The sequence below is a fragment of the Prionailurus bengalensis genome, chromosome C2, assembly GCF_016509475.1.
Source record: "Prionailurus bengalensis isolate Pbe53 chromosome C2, Fcat_Pben_1.1_paternal_pri, whole genome shotgun sequence".
Classification (NCBI taxonomy): domain Eukaryota; kingdom Metazoa; phylum Chordata; class Mammalia; order Carnivora; family Felidae; genus Prionailurus; species Prionailurus bengalensis.
This window is the reverse complement of record NC_057350.1, coordinates 134005647-134022362: the sequence shown is the minus strand read 5'-3', so window position 1 is coordinate 134022362 and position 16716 is coordinate 134005647. Positions and strand designations below refer to the sequence as shown.

The window sequence follows — 16716 nt, the reverse complement described above, 5'->3', positions numbered from 1 at the left end:
ATTATGGCAGCCTAATAGATATCCACAGCACTCTGAACTTCTTGTTTGTAGCACTCATGTTAACTGACTTGTGTCTTGTTCAGTACCTTTAACTCTCTGGATATAGGGACCTGGTTTGAATTATTCCCTGCATTTATACCCAGTCTATGGTCAATAATAGCCATTTAAAAAGTGTCAGAAGGGAATGAATAAAAATAAGACATAGTCCCTGACTTTGACAAGCTTATGATCTAAAGGTGTTTGGCTGTGTTGTGTGTGGGTATTCTTGCTTGTGTTTGTGTATGGAATGTTTTTGGGTTTTGGGTGGGTAGGAACAGTCAGCTATTAGTTGCCCAAGTGCAAAGTGAGTTAAACTGGCTTCTTTCCATGGTCGTTTTGCCTTACAACTCCTTCAGTACTTATTTAGACAATTCAAATCACTTTGACATAGGAAGGGTGAGTCAAGCAAGGAAGGAAAGAAAGGGAGGGAGGGAGGGAGGGAGGGAATGAAGAAAGGAAGGAAAGAAGAGAGAAGGAGGGAGGAAAGGAAAAAATGTGTGCTTGAAATGCATGTGGACAAAGGCACTCTTCTGTAATAACTTTATCATTTGCAGTATTCTCTTGATGATCTGTCAGAGCGTTGACTTTAAAGAGACAGTGAGATGGGATATTCTACCGAGTTCTTTGTCAAGGGGACTAAATCCCATCTTGCCCCCAATGCTTAGGAATAGAAGTTGGTTCTAGGGAAGGCATTTAATAAAGTTCTTAGTGTTAGTTTCCCTGACCAACTAGAAAGCAGCTTTCATATTATTGTATTAACGTCCAAATCATCATCATTAAATAAAAGTAAAGTTTGCACAATTGCTGAACACACAGCACAGAAGCAGCACAGGAAATGATGGGAACTTCATAGGTGAAGAGGAGATGCTGGAAGCTGCCAGTCATTGTTAAAAGCTGCCTCATAAGCCAAGTGTATACTTTTTGATAACATGGGGTTCACTCTTCATGTTGCCAGAGCAGTGCCACATATGAACAAATCTAAATAGCTGATATATTGGTAATTGTGCATAAACCAAGGTACCTGTAATAATCAAAAAGAAGCCCAGAAGAGAGAATTAAAGAAGAACAAAAAATGGTGCATGATGTTACGGGCTGCAGTTTTAAGGATGAAGGATCCCAAACAGATTATTCGGGACATGGAGAAATTGGATGAAATGGAGCTTAACCCAGTGCAGCAAACAGTTGAATGAGAAGGTGCTGAAGATAAGCGTAAAAAGCTGCGTGAAACCTTTTAACGTATTCTACAACTCTGTGGAAGAGAATATGGATATTTACAAAGAATTGTGAAAGCTAGAAGTAGAGTATGAACAGAAGAGAGCTCAACCTAGCTAATATTTTGATGCTGTCAAGAATGCTCAGCATGTGGAAGTGGAGAGCATTCCCTTGCCAGATATGCCACATGCTCCTTCCAACATTCTGATCCAGGACATTCCACTTCCTGGTGCCCAGCCACGCTCCATCCTTAAAAAGTCCTCGCCTATGACCTTCAACGCAGGTAGTTTCTATACTTCCTCTTCTTGGACATGGTGTTCCACATTTGCCCCCTGGCAGAAAACCTCCTGGTCCTCCCCCTGGTCCACCACCTCCTCAAGTCTTGCAAATGTATGGCTGTAAAGTAGGCTTTGCTCTAGATCTTTCCCCCTCATAGGTGGGATGAAGACATTTTATATAGTCCTGAACTTGCTCAACGGGGTCATGATGATGATGTTTCCAGCACCAGTGAAGATGATGGTATTCTGAGGACATGGATCAAGATAAGCATGATGACAGTACTGATGACAGCGACACTGATGGGTCAGATGGAGAAAGTGAAGGGGCTGAATTTGTGCACTGTGATGATAATGAAAGAGACAACAATGAAAAAAAAAAGTCAGGTCTGAGTGTAAGATTTGCACATATGCCTGGAAAATCAAGGAAGAAAAAGAACATGAAGGAGCTGACTCCTCTTCAAGCCATGATGCTTCAAATGGCAGGTCAGGAAGTCCCAGAGGAGGGACGAGCAGTAGAAGAAATTTCAGAGGATGATGATGAAGGCGATTCTGATGATTCTGAAGCGGAAAAGCAGTCACAAAAACAGCATAAAGAGGAATCTCTCTTTCTGATGGCATATTTCCCGCCTCTTCATAGCAGCAAGCTCCCACGCAGTCTGTTCCTCCTTCTCAGATACAAGCACCTCCCATGCCAGGACCACCTCCTCTTGGACCACCACCTGCTCCATCTTTACAGTCACCTGGACCACCTGCTTGGCCTTCCTTCTGGACCACTTCCAGGAGCTCCTCCGTTCCTGAGACCATCTGGAATGCCAGGGCTCCAAGGGCCTTTACCTCGACTTTTACCTCCAGGCCCACCACCAGGCTGGCCCCCTGGCCCTCCCTCAGGTCCACTTCCAGGTCTGCCTCCTGGCCCTCCTCTTCAGGGACCCCCACCAAGGCTACCTCTCCCTGCACCTCCAAGTATTCCTCCACCCCGTCCTGGCATGATGTGCTCACCTTTGGTGCCTGTACTTGGACCTGCCCCACCTGGGCTTTTCCCACCAGCTCCCTTGCTGAACCCGGGGGTTTTAAGTGCTCCACCCAACTTGATTCAGCAACCCAAGGCGGATGATACAAGCGCAGCCACCATTGAGAAGAAAGCCACAGCATCCATCAGTGCCAAGCCACGGATCACCAATCCCTAGGCGGAGATTACTTGATTTGTGCCCACTGCAATGAGGGTACATTAAGAGAACAAAGGGACCGCTGCTGCTCCCCAGAGAAAGTCAGAGGATGATTCTGCTGTCCCTCTTGCCAAAGCAGCCCCCAAATCTGGTCCATCTGTTCCCATTTCAGGGCAAACTAAGGATGATGTTTATGAAGCTTTCATGAAAGAAATGGAAGGGCTACTGTGACAGCTTTTTTAAAAAAAATTTTTTAAATGTTTATTTTTGAGAGACAGAGCACAAGTGGGGGAGGGGCAGAGAGTGAGGGAGACACAGAATCCCAAACAGGCTCCAGGCTCTGAGCTGTCAGCACAGAGCCCAACGCGGGGCTCGAACCCACAGACCCTGAGATCATGACCTGAGCTGAAGTCGGATGCTCAACCCACTGAGCCACCCAGGCGCCCCTGCTGTGACAGCTTTTAATGCCAGAATGGGTTTCTATTCGCATGAGTGGTTCATGGGGAAAGAGGCTCGTATTAAACTTAGTGAAAGAGCTGCCAGGGTATTTTTAAATTTCATTTCAAGAAATATCCTAAAATTTAGCCTTGTTCAGAATTTATTGCATATAAGAGAGAGTTATTTCATTCAGAATAGATTGGTTATTGAAGCCAGGCTGTTAACATCTATTCCCTTCTCACCACCATTTTCATCCCGTTTGTTTCCCTTCTCCAGTTCTTTGGCAACATGGTCAGGGGATCTTTGTTACTTATTTGTTTGATTCTCTTCTTGTGTGCTATTGGCACTGGAGTAGAGATTTCTGAAAAAAGTTTATTTTACCCCATCTTGCCTTTTGTGTTTGACCTATTTTAATATTTTCTTGTAAATATTTTGTAATATTTTAGTAAAATGGGTTGCAATGTCATTTCCTATTACAAATCAAAATATGTGGGAAGAAATTGTACAGTTCTTTGATTAAAATTGTTTCCCACTGACCTAAACTTTGAGTGTTTCATGGAATAAATAAATAAATGTTTGACAAGAAAAACAGCAACAGCAACAAAGTACCTGTAATAGCCAGAGTCAGATTTGGGAAAGGAAACAACTTGTCCCATCCCACCCAAATCATGTAGTCACAAAGAAAACATATTTTAATTACATAATATTAAATTACCTAGGATGAAAGTGAGTGATTTAATTAATAATAGATTAATTACTAAATGAATAAACATTTTCCATAAAATTACAGTGACACATCTTGAGATATGTTTTTCCTTATCTTATTATAATTACTTGTTGTGTAAAACAGGTAAACAACATAAATATTTTAAACTAATAATGTACCATTATTTTCTTTGGTAGTTTTTATACAGAACTAATGATTTGAATATTACTTACCACAGTGATTTAAATCATGTTCTCTTGTGCAAGCTCAATAAATTAATAATAAAGTTATTTTAGAATACATTTATCTCTGCATATGAGAAAAATATTTATAAAATGCTTTATGTCAAGTTTTTATCGTTAGTTTGGAAGATAAATGTGTACAGTGAGGGTTTTGGGTTTTGTTTACATAGAAGCTAGATTACATTAATTTTTTGTTTGGGTTTTTTAAGATTGCCTTACACAAATTTCTGTCAACATAATTTCTGTTTTTACTCTTAATTCCTTTGTAGACCCAAATTGGTGGTTGGGGGAAGGGCATGGGTGCAAGGGGTGAGTAGTTTTCTTTTTCAATTTTCAGGTGACTTTTTTTCGTTTTCATTTTGAACATTAGTTCAAGAGAACAAAACTTGCCCAACCAACAAAGAAAGCTACTGTTGTTCTTAAGCTGAAATACCATATTAGGTCCTGTGTCTTCTGCCAGGTTTTTATATGCTTTTCCTTTTAGTTCAGTTGTATTTTAATTGATATTTTAGACAAGTGATTGAACACTCATGTCCAGTGTTTTTTCTTTCTTTTAATCTTTTAAAAACTTAAAAATTTAAAAAAAGATTCTTTGAATCTTTTAAAAAACTTTAAAAAATCTTTTAAGAATCTTTTAATACTCAAAAATACGTAAAACAAATGTAGACTATAATGAATTATTAAATGTAACCTCTACCCAGATCAAGAAAGACAATGTTGCTATTGCTACAAAAGCTGTCTTGGTGCCCACTTTATGATCAGAAGTATTTATTCCCATCCTGCAATATAGGCATTACTATGACTTGTATAATAGTCTCTCTCTGTTTTCTTTTATAATTTTGCCATTTAATCTTTCCTCTCCAAACAATACAATTTACTTTTGCCTATTTTTAAGTTAAATGAATCTTGCAACATATATTCTTTTGGATCTGGGTTCTTCTGCATGGCACTATCTTATTTCAAAACTTTACCCGTGTTATATGAACCTAAGATTATTCATAATATTCCGCTGTATGCATGCACCACAGTTTATCCATATTCTGCTGTTTGATAGATAGTTGTTTCCAGCTTTTTGCCTATTATGAATAATGCACCTATTCAGAAACGTGCCTCTGTTGCACATGAGCATGCATTTCTCTAGGATATATATGCCCACTCAGAATTTCTGATATATAGGCTCTGCATACGTTCATTCAGCTTAAATGAGAATGCTGTATTAAGCAATTATACTCCCATGAAAATTGTATGAGATTTCTTTTTGCTCCACATTTTTGGACTACATCCTTTTTGTTTTGTAGCCATTCTATTTGTTAGGTAGTAGTTAGTGTGTCTCATTATTTGTACAAAGTTTGAGGTTTTTTTGGTGACAATGTCAAATACCTTTTTATGTTTATTAGACATTCACATAGCCTCTTTTATCAAATGCCTATTAAATCTCTTGCCCATTTTTCTTCTGAGTTCTCTTTCTTTGCTTATTAATTTACATTTCTTTATGTATGCAGAATATGAACCTTTTGTGAACTGTGTATGTTGCAGATGTCTTCTCCCAGTCCAGCTTGACTTTTCACTCTTGTGTCATTGAACATGAGGTCTTAATTTAATGTAGTCAAATTTTTCAGTATTTTCCTTTATGGTTAATGCTTTTGAGCTTTTTTTAAAATTGTTTATTTTTATTTTTGAGAGAGAGCAAGACAGAGCATGAATGGGGGAGAGGCAGAGAGAGAGGGAGATAGAATCCAAAGCAGGCTCCAGGCTCTGAGCTGTCAGTACAGAACCTGATGTGGGGCTTGAACTCAAGAACTGAACCACAAGAACATGACCTTAGCCGAAGTTGTACACTTAACCAGCTGAGCCACCCAGGCGCCCCTTCATAGAAATTCTTGAAATCACACTGTGTAAGACCCCCACCCCCCAACTATGTTCTTTTCACTCAAAATTGCTCTGGCTGTTCTAGTGTCTTTGCCTTTCCATGTAAATTTTAGATCATTAATATCTAAAAGGAATCCTGCTGAGATTTTGAGTAAGATTACATTGAATCCATAGATCAAATTGACATCTTAGCAATAATGAGTCTTCTAATTCATGAACATGTTATCTCTATGTAGGTTTTCTGTAAGTCTTTAATGAGTATCTTACAGTGAACGTATACGGATCCTGCAAGTTTTTATTAGATTTATACCCAAGCATTTTTTCTGGCTTTTCTTTCTTTCCTTCTTTCTTTCATTCTTTTGTATTGTAAATGTAAAGTATTTAACATTTTTAATTTCCAGTTAATTGCTAGTATGTGGAAATACATTTGCTTGTTGTATATTGACCTTGCATTCAGCAACTTTTCTAAACTCATTTTTGGATTTTTTACAATAAATTTTCTTGGGATTTTATCCATGAACAATATGTCATTTATAAATAGAGACAGTTTTATGTTTTCTTTCCCAATCTATATGCCTTTTGCTTCTTTTTATTCTTACTGACTTAGGACTTCCAGTATGAGAATGAATAGGAATGATGAGAGTAGACATCCTTGCCTTGTTTCTGATCTTAGAAGGAAAACATTTACTCTTTCACCATTAAATAACTGGTATATTTCTCACGCCAGTCAGAGTCGCCAAAATGAACAAATCAGGAGACTATAGATGCTGGAGAGGATGTGGAGAAACGGGAACCCTCTTGCACTGTTGGTGGGAATGCAAATTGGTGCAGCCACTCTGGAAAACAGTATGGAGGTTCCTCAGAAAAATAAAAATAGACCTACCCTATGACCCAGCAATAGCACTGCTAGGAATTTATCCAAGGGATCCAGGAGTACTGATGCATAGGGGCACTTGTACCCCAATGTTTATAGCAGCAGTTTTAACAATAGCCAAATTATGGAAAGAGCCTAAATGTCCATCAACTGATGAATGGATAAAGAAATTGTGGTTTATATACACAATGGAGTACTACATGGCAATGAGAAAGAACGAAATATGGCCCTTTGTAGCAACATGGATGGAACTGGAGAGTGTGACGCTAAGTGAAATAAGCCATACAGAGAAAGACAGATACCATATGTTTTCACTTTTATGTGGATCCTGAGAAACTTAACAGAAACCCATGGGGGAGGGGAAGGAAAAAAAAAAAAAAAAAAAAGAGGTTAGAGTGGGAGAGAGCCAAAGCATAAGAGACTCTTAAAAAGTGAGAACAAACTGAGGGTCGATGGGGGGTGGGAGGGAGGGGAGAGTGGGTGATGGGTATTGAGGAGGGCACCTTTTGGGATGAGCACTGGGTGTTGTATGGGAACCAATTTGACAATAAATTTCATATATTGAAAAATAAATTAAAAAAAAAAAGAAGTTTGCAGCACTCTCAACAATAGCTAAATTATGGAAAGAGCCTAAATGTCCATCAGCTGATGAATGGATAAAGAAATGGTGGTTTCTATACACAATGGAATACTACATGGCAATGGGAAAGAATGAAATATGGCCTTTTGTAGCAACATGGATGGAACTGGAGAGTGTTAACGCTAAGTGAAATAAGTCATACAGAGAAGGACAGACTCCATATGTTTTCACTCCTATGTGGATCCTGAGAAACTTAACAGAAGACCATGAGGGAGGGGAAGAAAAAAAAATGGTTAGAGAGGGAAGGAGCCAAAACATAAGAGACTCCTAAAAACTGAGAACAAACTGAGGGTTTATGGGGGGTGGGAGGGAGGGGAGGGTGGGTGATGGGTATTGAGGAGGGCACCTGTTGGGATGAGCACTGTGTGTTGTATGGAAACCAATTTGACAATAAATTTCATAATAAAAAAAAAAAGTTAAAAAATAAATAAATAAATAACTGGTATATTTCAAGTTCAAGATTCCCCCCCGCTTTGATAGTAGCTGTAGAATCTGAAACTTACATGATTTTAAAGTTCTACTCTAAATTAAGTTTTAAGGTTATGAAATGTATAATTTACGAGTGTTGCATATTCAGATTACCTTTATTAAGTTGGAATATATGCTTAATTTAACAGTTAAATATCATGGTTATAGACAGTGTATGTGCATATATTTGTGACAGTCTAGATTTATTTTTCTTCAAGTTGTTACTGTATAAAATGTTACCACTGCTGTAGATTAATACTTAAAGTTGAGTGAGGGCATGTTTGGGTAGCCTCATTCAGGTATTTGTTTATTAATGGAGTGAAATGTCCTGTCACTCCAAGGCACTAATTTAGTTTTTTAAATAGTTTGATCCAAAAAAAAGTTTGATCAAGAAGTGTGAATAGTGAAGCTATTTGTTAGATGTATCTTACTTGTTTACTAGCCATAAACTGAAAGTGTTAGTAATTGGTTTAAATATATAAATCTTTCAGTTGCATGTATAGTCTTGTAGACAAGAATGTGGTATTTTTATGCTAAAATGATTTGTCTTATGGTAGGTTCACCTGTGTTCTGATTCTTTTCTAAGAAATGAAAATCTCTCACTCTTTTCCCCAGACTTTGTAAGTATCACCTACTTGTAACTAACCCAAATAGAGAGCTGTAGAAAAGAATATTAAGATTGCCATATTGTGGAAAAATTTTCTAGAGTGGGACCATACTTCTACAGTTACGTAAGGGTGAGGAATCCCTTGTTACTGGTATGATTTTTAAAAATACATTATTTTCTAGAATCTAACATATGTTCAGATATTTAGAGATAAACACATGCACATGAAAAATGACTGATTGCTTACATCACTGTTGCTGTTAACTTATTTAAACTCCAAGGAAGTGAAGAGTCCAGAATGTAAACAGCAAGAAGGACCTTGATCTGTAAATCAGGCAAACTAGACTCTAGTCTGTCTTTCAGTAGTTTAGCCTCTCTGAGCCCTGTTCTTCTCATTTGTAAAATGAGGTGATTGAACTTGTTCTCTAAGGCTATTTCTATCCCTAATATATTACTATGACAACTCATTAAACTATTATATTTGCTTTCTAAATTATATCACTTAAGTCTGGGTTATTTCGCAACAATTTGGGGGGAACGGGAGGATATTTCAGCAGATTTAGTTAAGAATCAAGTTAATGGTTCCTTTTTTCTTCTGTTACCCTTTTCAGTGAGTGGTAACAATATTGATTTGAATATTTTCTCTAGGTGTCTTTCTTGTTCTACTTTTCTTACACACATCAAAGGCTATATAAAAATCACAAAGTGGCAGAAACTTTGACTATTTTGTTAGTGCCCATTTGTTTCCCATTTTCCTCTAATGCGCAGAGCTCTGATTTTGTTTGGGCATCTGATCCCCCATGTCACTGGAAAATGATCCCCTTCCTACCTCCAGGGTGTCATAATCAAGTGGTTGATGTAGGCATAGCAGGTGACACAAGACTGGACAATGAGAAGTGAGAGAAAGTTACATGGATGCCTTTGGGGCAGTTTCCTCACTGATTAAAAATAGACATAAAGGACACTTCCGGTTTCTAGTTCCATATGTAAGAAACTTGGAAGTTGCCACTCTGTTCTAACAAGTACAAAGCTGAACAGACTGAAAATTTAACAGCTCTTCTTGGGTCCATAACAGCCCTTCTTGTGACCCAGGGCAAACCACTGCCCCTAAGATCGGATAGACACAAACGAACATAGAAAGCTGAGGCTTGAAGAGCAGACTCGTGAGTAGCAACTGCTCAGGAATCAGTGCTGGGAAGGAAAAACTGAACTTTAATTGACAGATTGCTGAAGGTTCAGTGTGGATAATTCTGAGAGTTGAAAACACCAGGGAATCCAGTCACAGGCCACCACAGTATTGTAAGGTTTACCTCCAGGAGCCGAATGAGGTTCTCACAGTAAATATCAGAGAAAACCCCTCACGCTTCTAGCAGGGGCCCGGGGTGGGGGGGTGGGGAGCATTTTGAAATATGATAGAGCACTCCGTCCTTTTTTATTTTTTAATGTTTTATTTATTTTTGAAAGAGTGCAAACCAGGGAGGGTTAAAGAGAGAGGGACAGAGTATCTGAAGTGGGCTCTGCGTTGATAGCAGCAAGCCTGATGTGGGGCTTGAGCTCTTAAACTATGAGATCATGACCTGAGCTGAAGTCGGATGCTCAACTGACTGAGCCATGCAGGTGCCCCCAGAGCACTCTGTTCTTAACAAGTCCTGCCCTCTGGGGGAGACTAGTTAACCAGAGGCTGACTGACTCTGGAGGAAAGGAAATACCCAACTCCAGCCCCCTCTAGCCATTCTGTCCCACCTGGAGGCGGGGGAGGGTGGCTGGTAAACACTTGTGAAGTTCACAGACCAGAGGTATAAGCTCACTAAATAAAAAACCTAATCATAGGACATTTCCCCTCCCCTCACACCTCACAACACATTAATTATGAAAGGCCTATTTACAGTGGTTCCTTTTACCCAGTACATCATGTCTGGTTATCAAGAAAAAATTAGAAGATATATAAAAGGCAAAAAGCACAGTTTGAAGAGAGATGGAAATCCTAAGAAAGAACCAAAAGGAAATGCTAGAGATCAAAAACAGTAAAAGATAAAAAAAGAAAAAGTTTTTGTTGAACTTCTTAAATGGACTGGACATAACTGAAGAAAAATCTCTGAGCTAGAAGACCTAACAATAGAATCCTCATAAACTGAGAAAGCAAAGAAAATAAAGACTTAAAATAACAGAGTATCTATGAGACAACTACAAAAGGTGTAACCAACTTGTAATAGGAATCCCAAAAGGCAAAGGAAGAAAAAGGAGCAGAATAAACATTTGAAACAATCATGACTGAGAATTTTCCCAAACTAAAGACCCTAAGCTACATATCCAGGAAGTTCAGAGAACACTAAGCAATATAAATATAAATAACACAGCTACAACAACAAACAACAGCTAGGTGTATCATTTTGCAAATTGTAGAAAACGATAGAGAAAAAATACCGTACCTATAAAAGAACAAAGATAAGACTTATATTCAACTTCTCAGAAACCATACAAGCAAGAAGAGAGTGAAATGAAATATTTAAAAAGGTAAAGGAGAATGGTGCCTGGGTGGCTCAGTCAGTTAAGCATCTGACTCTTGATTTTAGCTCAGGTCATGATCTCATGGTTTGTGGGTTTGAGCCCTGTGTCGGGCTCTGCACTGACAGCGTGGGGCCTGCTTGGGATTCTATGTCTCCCTCTCTCTCTGCCCCTCCCCCTGTGCTCACTAGCTCTCTCTCATAAATGAATGAGTGAATGAATGAATACATAAGTGAAATAAAAAGGTAAAGGAGAATAAAGATTTTCTTAAGCAAATAAAAATTAAAGAAGTTTGTTACTGGTAGACCTGCCTTGTAAGAAATGTTAAATGAAGTTCTTACGTGGAAGGAAAATAATACAGATCAAAAACTCAGATATACATAAGGAAGAGAATTGAGTATGTCAAAGTAAAATGAAAATAGTTTTCTTATTTTTAATCTAATGTATAAGCTTGTTTAAAGTAACATTGTCTTATGTGTGCTTATATATGTGTATATATATGTCCTACGTATATACAACGTGTGTGTGTGTGTATACGCACATATATATTTTTTTCATTGTTTATACTTCTATGTAAGTGAAATGGATGACAGCAATGATACAAGGGACAGGAAGGAGAATTAGGATTAATTTGTTATTAATAAGACATTAAGTGGTATTACTATTAAGTGGTATTGTGATATTTGAAAATAGATTTGGATTAGTTGTGAATTTCTACTGTAAACTCTAGGGGAACCATTAAAAAATTATTTTTCAAGTATAACCAATATTCTGAGAAAAGAAAATGGAGTCATACTACAGGCTCAGTTAAAACCACAAAATGCAGAAAAAGAGTGAAGGATAAAAACAGGAACAAAAAATGAGGGAAACAAACAAAAATGTAGCAAATAATAGTAGATAATAATCCATCTGTATCACTAATGCTCTGAGTATACCAGTTAAAAGACAGAGATTGTCATTAGTGGATCGTATAACAAGACCCAATTATATGTTGTTTTTGAGAAACCTACTTTAAATAAAAAGAAATCTATAGATTAAAAGTAAATGGATGATGAAAAATACACTAGCACTTATCAAAAGAAGGCAGGAGTAGCTATATATACTTCAGACAGAATAGACTTCAGAGCAAGGAAAGTTATCAGGGATAAAGAAGGGTGTTAAATAATAATAAAAGTGTCATTTCTTCAGGAAGAAATAACAAACTTTAATGTGTATGCACCTAACAGCAGAGTATCAAGTTATGGAGATAGTATAAACATGAAGCGGTGGTGGGGGATGGAGATGAACAGGTAGAACACAGAGGATTTTTAGGGCAGTGAAAATACTCTGATAATATAATGATAGATAAGTGTCATCATGCATTTGTCCAAACCCATAGAATTTACATCATCAAGAGTGAAACCCAAGGTAAACTTTGGATGATTATGATGTGTCAGTGTAGGTCCATCACCTACACTGTACATTGTAACAAATGTATCACTCTATTAGGGGCCGTTGATAATGGTGGGTGCTGTGCACGCCTGGAAGTAGGGAGTATATTGGAAATCTCTGTACTTTCCCTTCATTTTGCTGTGAATCTAAAACAATTGTCTCTCTTTTTTTTAATTTTTTTTTTCAGCGTTTATTTATTTTTGGGACAGAGAGAGACAGAGCATGAACGGGGGAGGGGCAGAGAGAGAGGGAGACACAGAATCGGAAACAGGCTCCAGGCTCCGAGCCATCAGCCCAGAGCCTGACGCGGGGCTTGAACTCACGGACCGCGAGATCGTGACCTGGCCGAAGTCGGACGCTTAACCGACTGCGCCACCCAGGCGCCCCCAATTGTCTCTTTTTTATATAGTTTTTTTCATGTTTATTTAAACATTTCTTTAATGTTTATTTATTTGGCGGGGGTGGGGCGGGGGAGAGGTGGGAGGGACAGAGAGAGGAGACACAGAATCTGAAGCAGGCTCCAGGCTCTGAGCTGTCAGCACAGAGCCTGATGCGAGGCTTGAACTCACAAACTGTGAGATTGTGACCTGAGCCGAAGTTGGTTGCTTAACTGACTGAGCCACCCAGGTGCCCCAACAATTATGTTAACTAAAAAAACATTTTTTTAATATAAAAAATAAGAGCACAAGAGAGGAAGAGATGGCTTTTTTTCCCCTGCTACTGGCTGTTGTTTGGGGTGAACTAGCTTGGATGAGCCTATACATTGGTTATGTGATTGTGGTTGGCAAAGTAGAAAGGTAGAATTTCTTACACCTGGATGATGTCTTTGAGTTGCTAAATCAACCAGTTTTGCCCCTATCCTGTATAAGAGTAAATCTTATTTTTAAACCATTTTTTAAAAATGCTTTTTTTTTTTTGAGAGAGAAAGAGTGTGAGCCGGGGAGGGGCACAGAGACAGGGAGAGAGAATCCCAAGCAGGTCTGTGCTGTGAGATCTGTGAGATCATGACCTAAGCCAAAATCAAGAGTTGGACACTTAACTGTCTGAGCCACCCAGATGCCCCTTAAACCATTTTTAGTTAGTGTTTTTCTGTACTTGGAAAGCTACGTAGAATACAATTAAAGCACTAATTGTAAACATTAATTTTGTGTCCTGATAGTGCTGCTTTAAAAATCCCATTAATACAGAATTGAACTAAGAGAATAATTTTCTCCCTTTTCCTGCCTCTCTTTCTCCTACCTTATCTCTTACTCCCCTTCCCTAGCTTCCCTAGAGTATGTTGATTACAGTGTTCTTTGTAAAATAACTGAGGGGTCATGTAAAATCTCCTTGTCTACTATCACCCAAAGTGATTGTTACTGTCAAAAACTAAACTCTTGCAGTTACTTTACATTTTGAATTGTGCTTCTGTTTGACTTTAATTTTTATCTGTCTTAGGAGTTTTGACCATGAGTTTGATAAATTCAAGCTAGGAAATATTTATTAAGCATCCATTGTATTGTTCTGGGTTTCTTAAAGATTGGATTACCTTTGTTGTAGTGAAGAGATTAGGATTTATGAAGAATCCCTTGCCATGTGTAAGATATGTTATTTGAGATGAAATGTTTTTGTTTTTTAGTTTAACCAGAAGAATTAACTGATTCATTTATATTATTTAAAACATAGCTGATTATATTACATTGTTCATTGGTAAATTGTCTGGTAGAATTATTACTGCTAAATTTTCAGAAATTTAGGAGTTTAGACATACATACCTATGCAGCGTCTCTAGTATTTAAATATATACAATCCTGATCTCAATCTAGCTAATACAGCTTTTCTAAAGGGATGAAAAGAAAGGTAGTATTCTTTATTACCTGATTGTTCCTTAGCTATTCCTTTTCCTTTCTGTGTGACTATAGAAAGGGAATAGAGAAACGCATCATTTATAAGTTAGTGATGGTTCTGTCCTGTGTCTAAAAGTAATAAGCTAGATTTCAGCTTCCTTAAGGTGTGGGGAAACTCCGCCTCCAGTTTAAGGTGTGGGGAAACTCCACCTCCAGCCCAAATTGCTGAGCAGTTTACTTGGAGCAGTTTTGCTGCTTTCAAAGACTCTCAAGAGAAGCCACAACTGGTCCAGCTTCGAATAGATAGGGATTGAATGGACTGCTTACATTTAGTTGTAGTTGTTAATTATAATTGTCAATAGAACATTTTAATGAAAAGCATGAGTTTGGAGGTAGTTTCCTCATCTTTAAAAATAATATGTTAAACTGTACAGTAAGTTTGCAAAATAAAACAGCTGTTTCAAGTGCTTTATGCAATGCCTACCACAAAATAAAGATCTGTAGGGTTGCCCTCATTTTCTGAGAAACTCTCCCCATTCCACATAGTTACTGTGATCAGTATGTTGATATTGTATTTTGTACATAAAATATAACTTCTTTACCTATTCTCACTTGATTGATACATGAGTAGGATCTAACCAAAATAGAGTCAATCAGAATACTATTTTAGGATTTGGAATTAAAAGACTTCTCTTTGGACTACTGAAGTTCTAAGAGTAAATCTCAGGATCTGTATGGATGTTTGTTTTTTTTTGTTGTTTTGTTTTTGTTTTTGTTTTTTTTTTTAACTATGAGGAAAAGTGTTGTTGGTGAAGGGGGGAAAAAGCCGATACATGGAAAAACAGAGACAAAAAGTGGTCCTGAATGTGTAAAGTGCTTGATTTTAGTTCTTATGGTCTAGCCATGCCCCTTCCTTACCTAAATTTTGTTTGTTTGATACCCAATTCCATGAGGCATTTCACTCTTTTTAATAAGTCCATTTTGCCTAAACTAGTTTAATTTAGATTTCTGTCACTTGCACCCAGTAATATCTAATACCTGTATTAAATAAATAGTAACTATTAAGGGCAATTAGAGAACAAGACAATAATGTACTTAGTTGAAACACTTTTTATTTCAAGTTATATTAGTCTGCTAAATGCTAATGATTTTTCATGTCATAATCTGAAACTTTAAGTTTCCATAGAGGTTTTCATAATATTTCTTGGGAAAGAGCGATAGCATACGTCTTAGAACTGGGTTTTAATTCATTTATGAAGAGTTGTCTGTACCCAGGAATTTGGATAGCCATCTCTTAGAGGCAGTTCTAGAATGTGCTTTGTTCTAGGACCCCAAAGTCAATTATAGAAATCTTCTACAACCTACAATACATTAGAATATCATGATTCATGGCAAATTTTCTTCATTAATATTTTAATTTATTTAAACCTCTCTAGTGCCTATGAGGTATATAACTTTGAGTCAAGTGCTATATGGGCATAAAATTAGACAACTTATTTTCTCTAGATATTTATTACTTAATAATGAAGCCATGACATAAACCCAAAATTGAACAATAACCAAAATGTCAGCTGTGTGGTACAGATGACAATGTCATAATAGGGAACACAGAGTGATTTGAGTGTACTCACATGGTCTTGAAGCCTTGGTAAAGGAGATAGAACTTGGGCTGTGAAGACTGGAAGGGATTTGGGTAGGGGAAAGACATTCTGGGCAAAGGGAACAAAGGTGAAAGATGACAATGTGCCATTACTCATTCTGTTAATAGAAATTAACTATTGTGGTTCCAGCTATAGGTTAGTGGCTTTTGAATATCAGGTTATAGAGGTAGAGTGGAGATGATTGGTGGTGGTCACAGTCACTACAGGGATTGAGCAGGGTAGCTAATGAATGTGAAATTGCCTTCCAGGTTTGATCTGTTAGCAGGTAAACCGGTTGGATCTCTAACGTGATTTGAGGATGAGAGGATAAGGTTGGAGGATAGTAGTGAATTTAAAAATAAAACATAATCAGGGCACCTGGGTGGCTTGGTCGGTTGAGCATCTGACTCTGATTTCAGCCCAGGTCATGGGATTGAGCCCTGCATCAGGCTCCACACTGAGTGTGGAACCTGCTTAAGATTCTCTCTCTCTCCCTCTCCCTCTCTCCCTCCCTTCCTCCCTCTCCCTCTCCCTCTCCCTCTCCCTCTCCCTCTCCCTCTCCCTCTCCCTCTCCCTCTCCCTCTCCGTCTCCCTCTCCCTCTCCCTGATTGTACTCTGTCTCTCCCTAAAATGAAATTTTAAAAACTAAAAAAGTAAATAAAACACAATTTAAGGATTGTTCCAAACAGCTATAAGTATACAAAGTACCACTTATGTACCAGAGTAAGCTAGAGTTTTATTTGAAGCAGCTACAGATATCCACCAGCACCCTACA

General features: G+C 37.9%; 2 protein-coding genes across 8 annotated transcripts in view; both read left to right on the top strand.

Annotated features, from left to right (window-relative positions):
• Positions 1-16716, top strand: part of ANKRD28 (ankyrin repeat domain 28) — a 200668-nt gene that overhangs the window by 90605 nt on the left and 93347 nt on the right. The gene's annotated exons all lie outside the window — the stretch shown is intronic.
• LOC122492015 (WW domain-binding protein 11-like) lies at positions 107-3715 on the top strand. Its single transcript, XM_043595452.1, has one exon. It carries the CDS (start codon positions 1784-1786, stop codon positions 2714-2716), a length of 933 nt encoding a protein of 310 aa, XP_043451387.1. The 5' UTR covers positions 107-1783; the 3' UTR covers positions 2717-3715.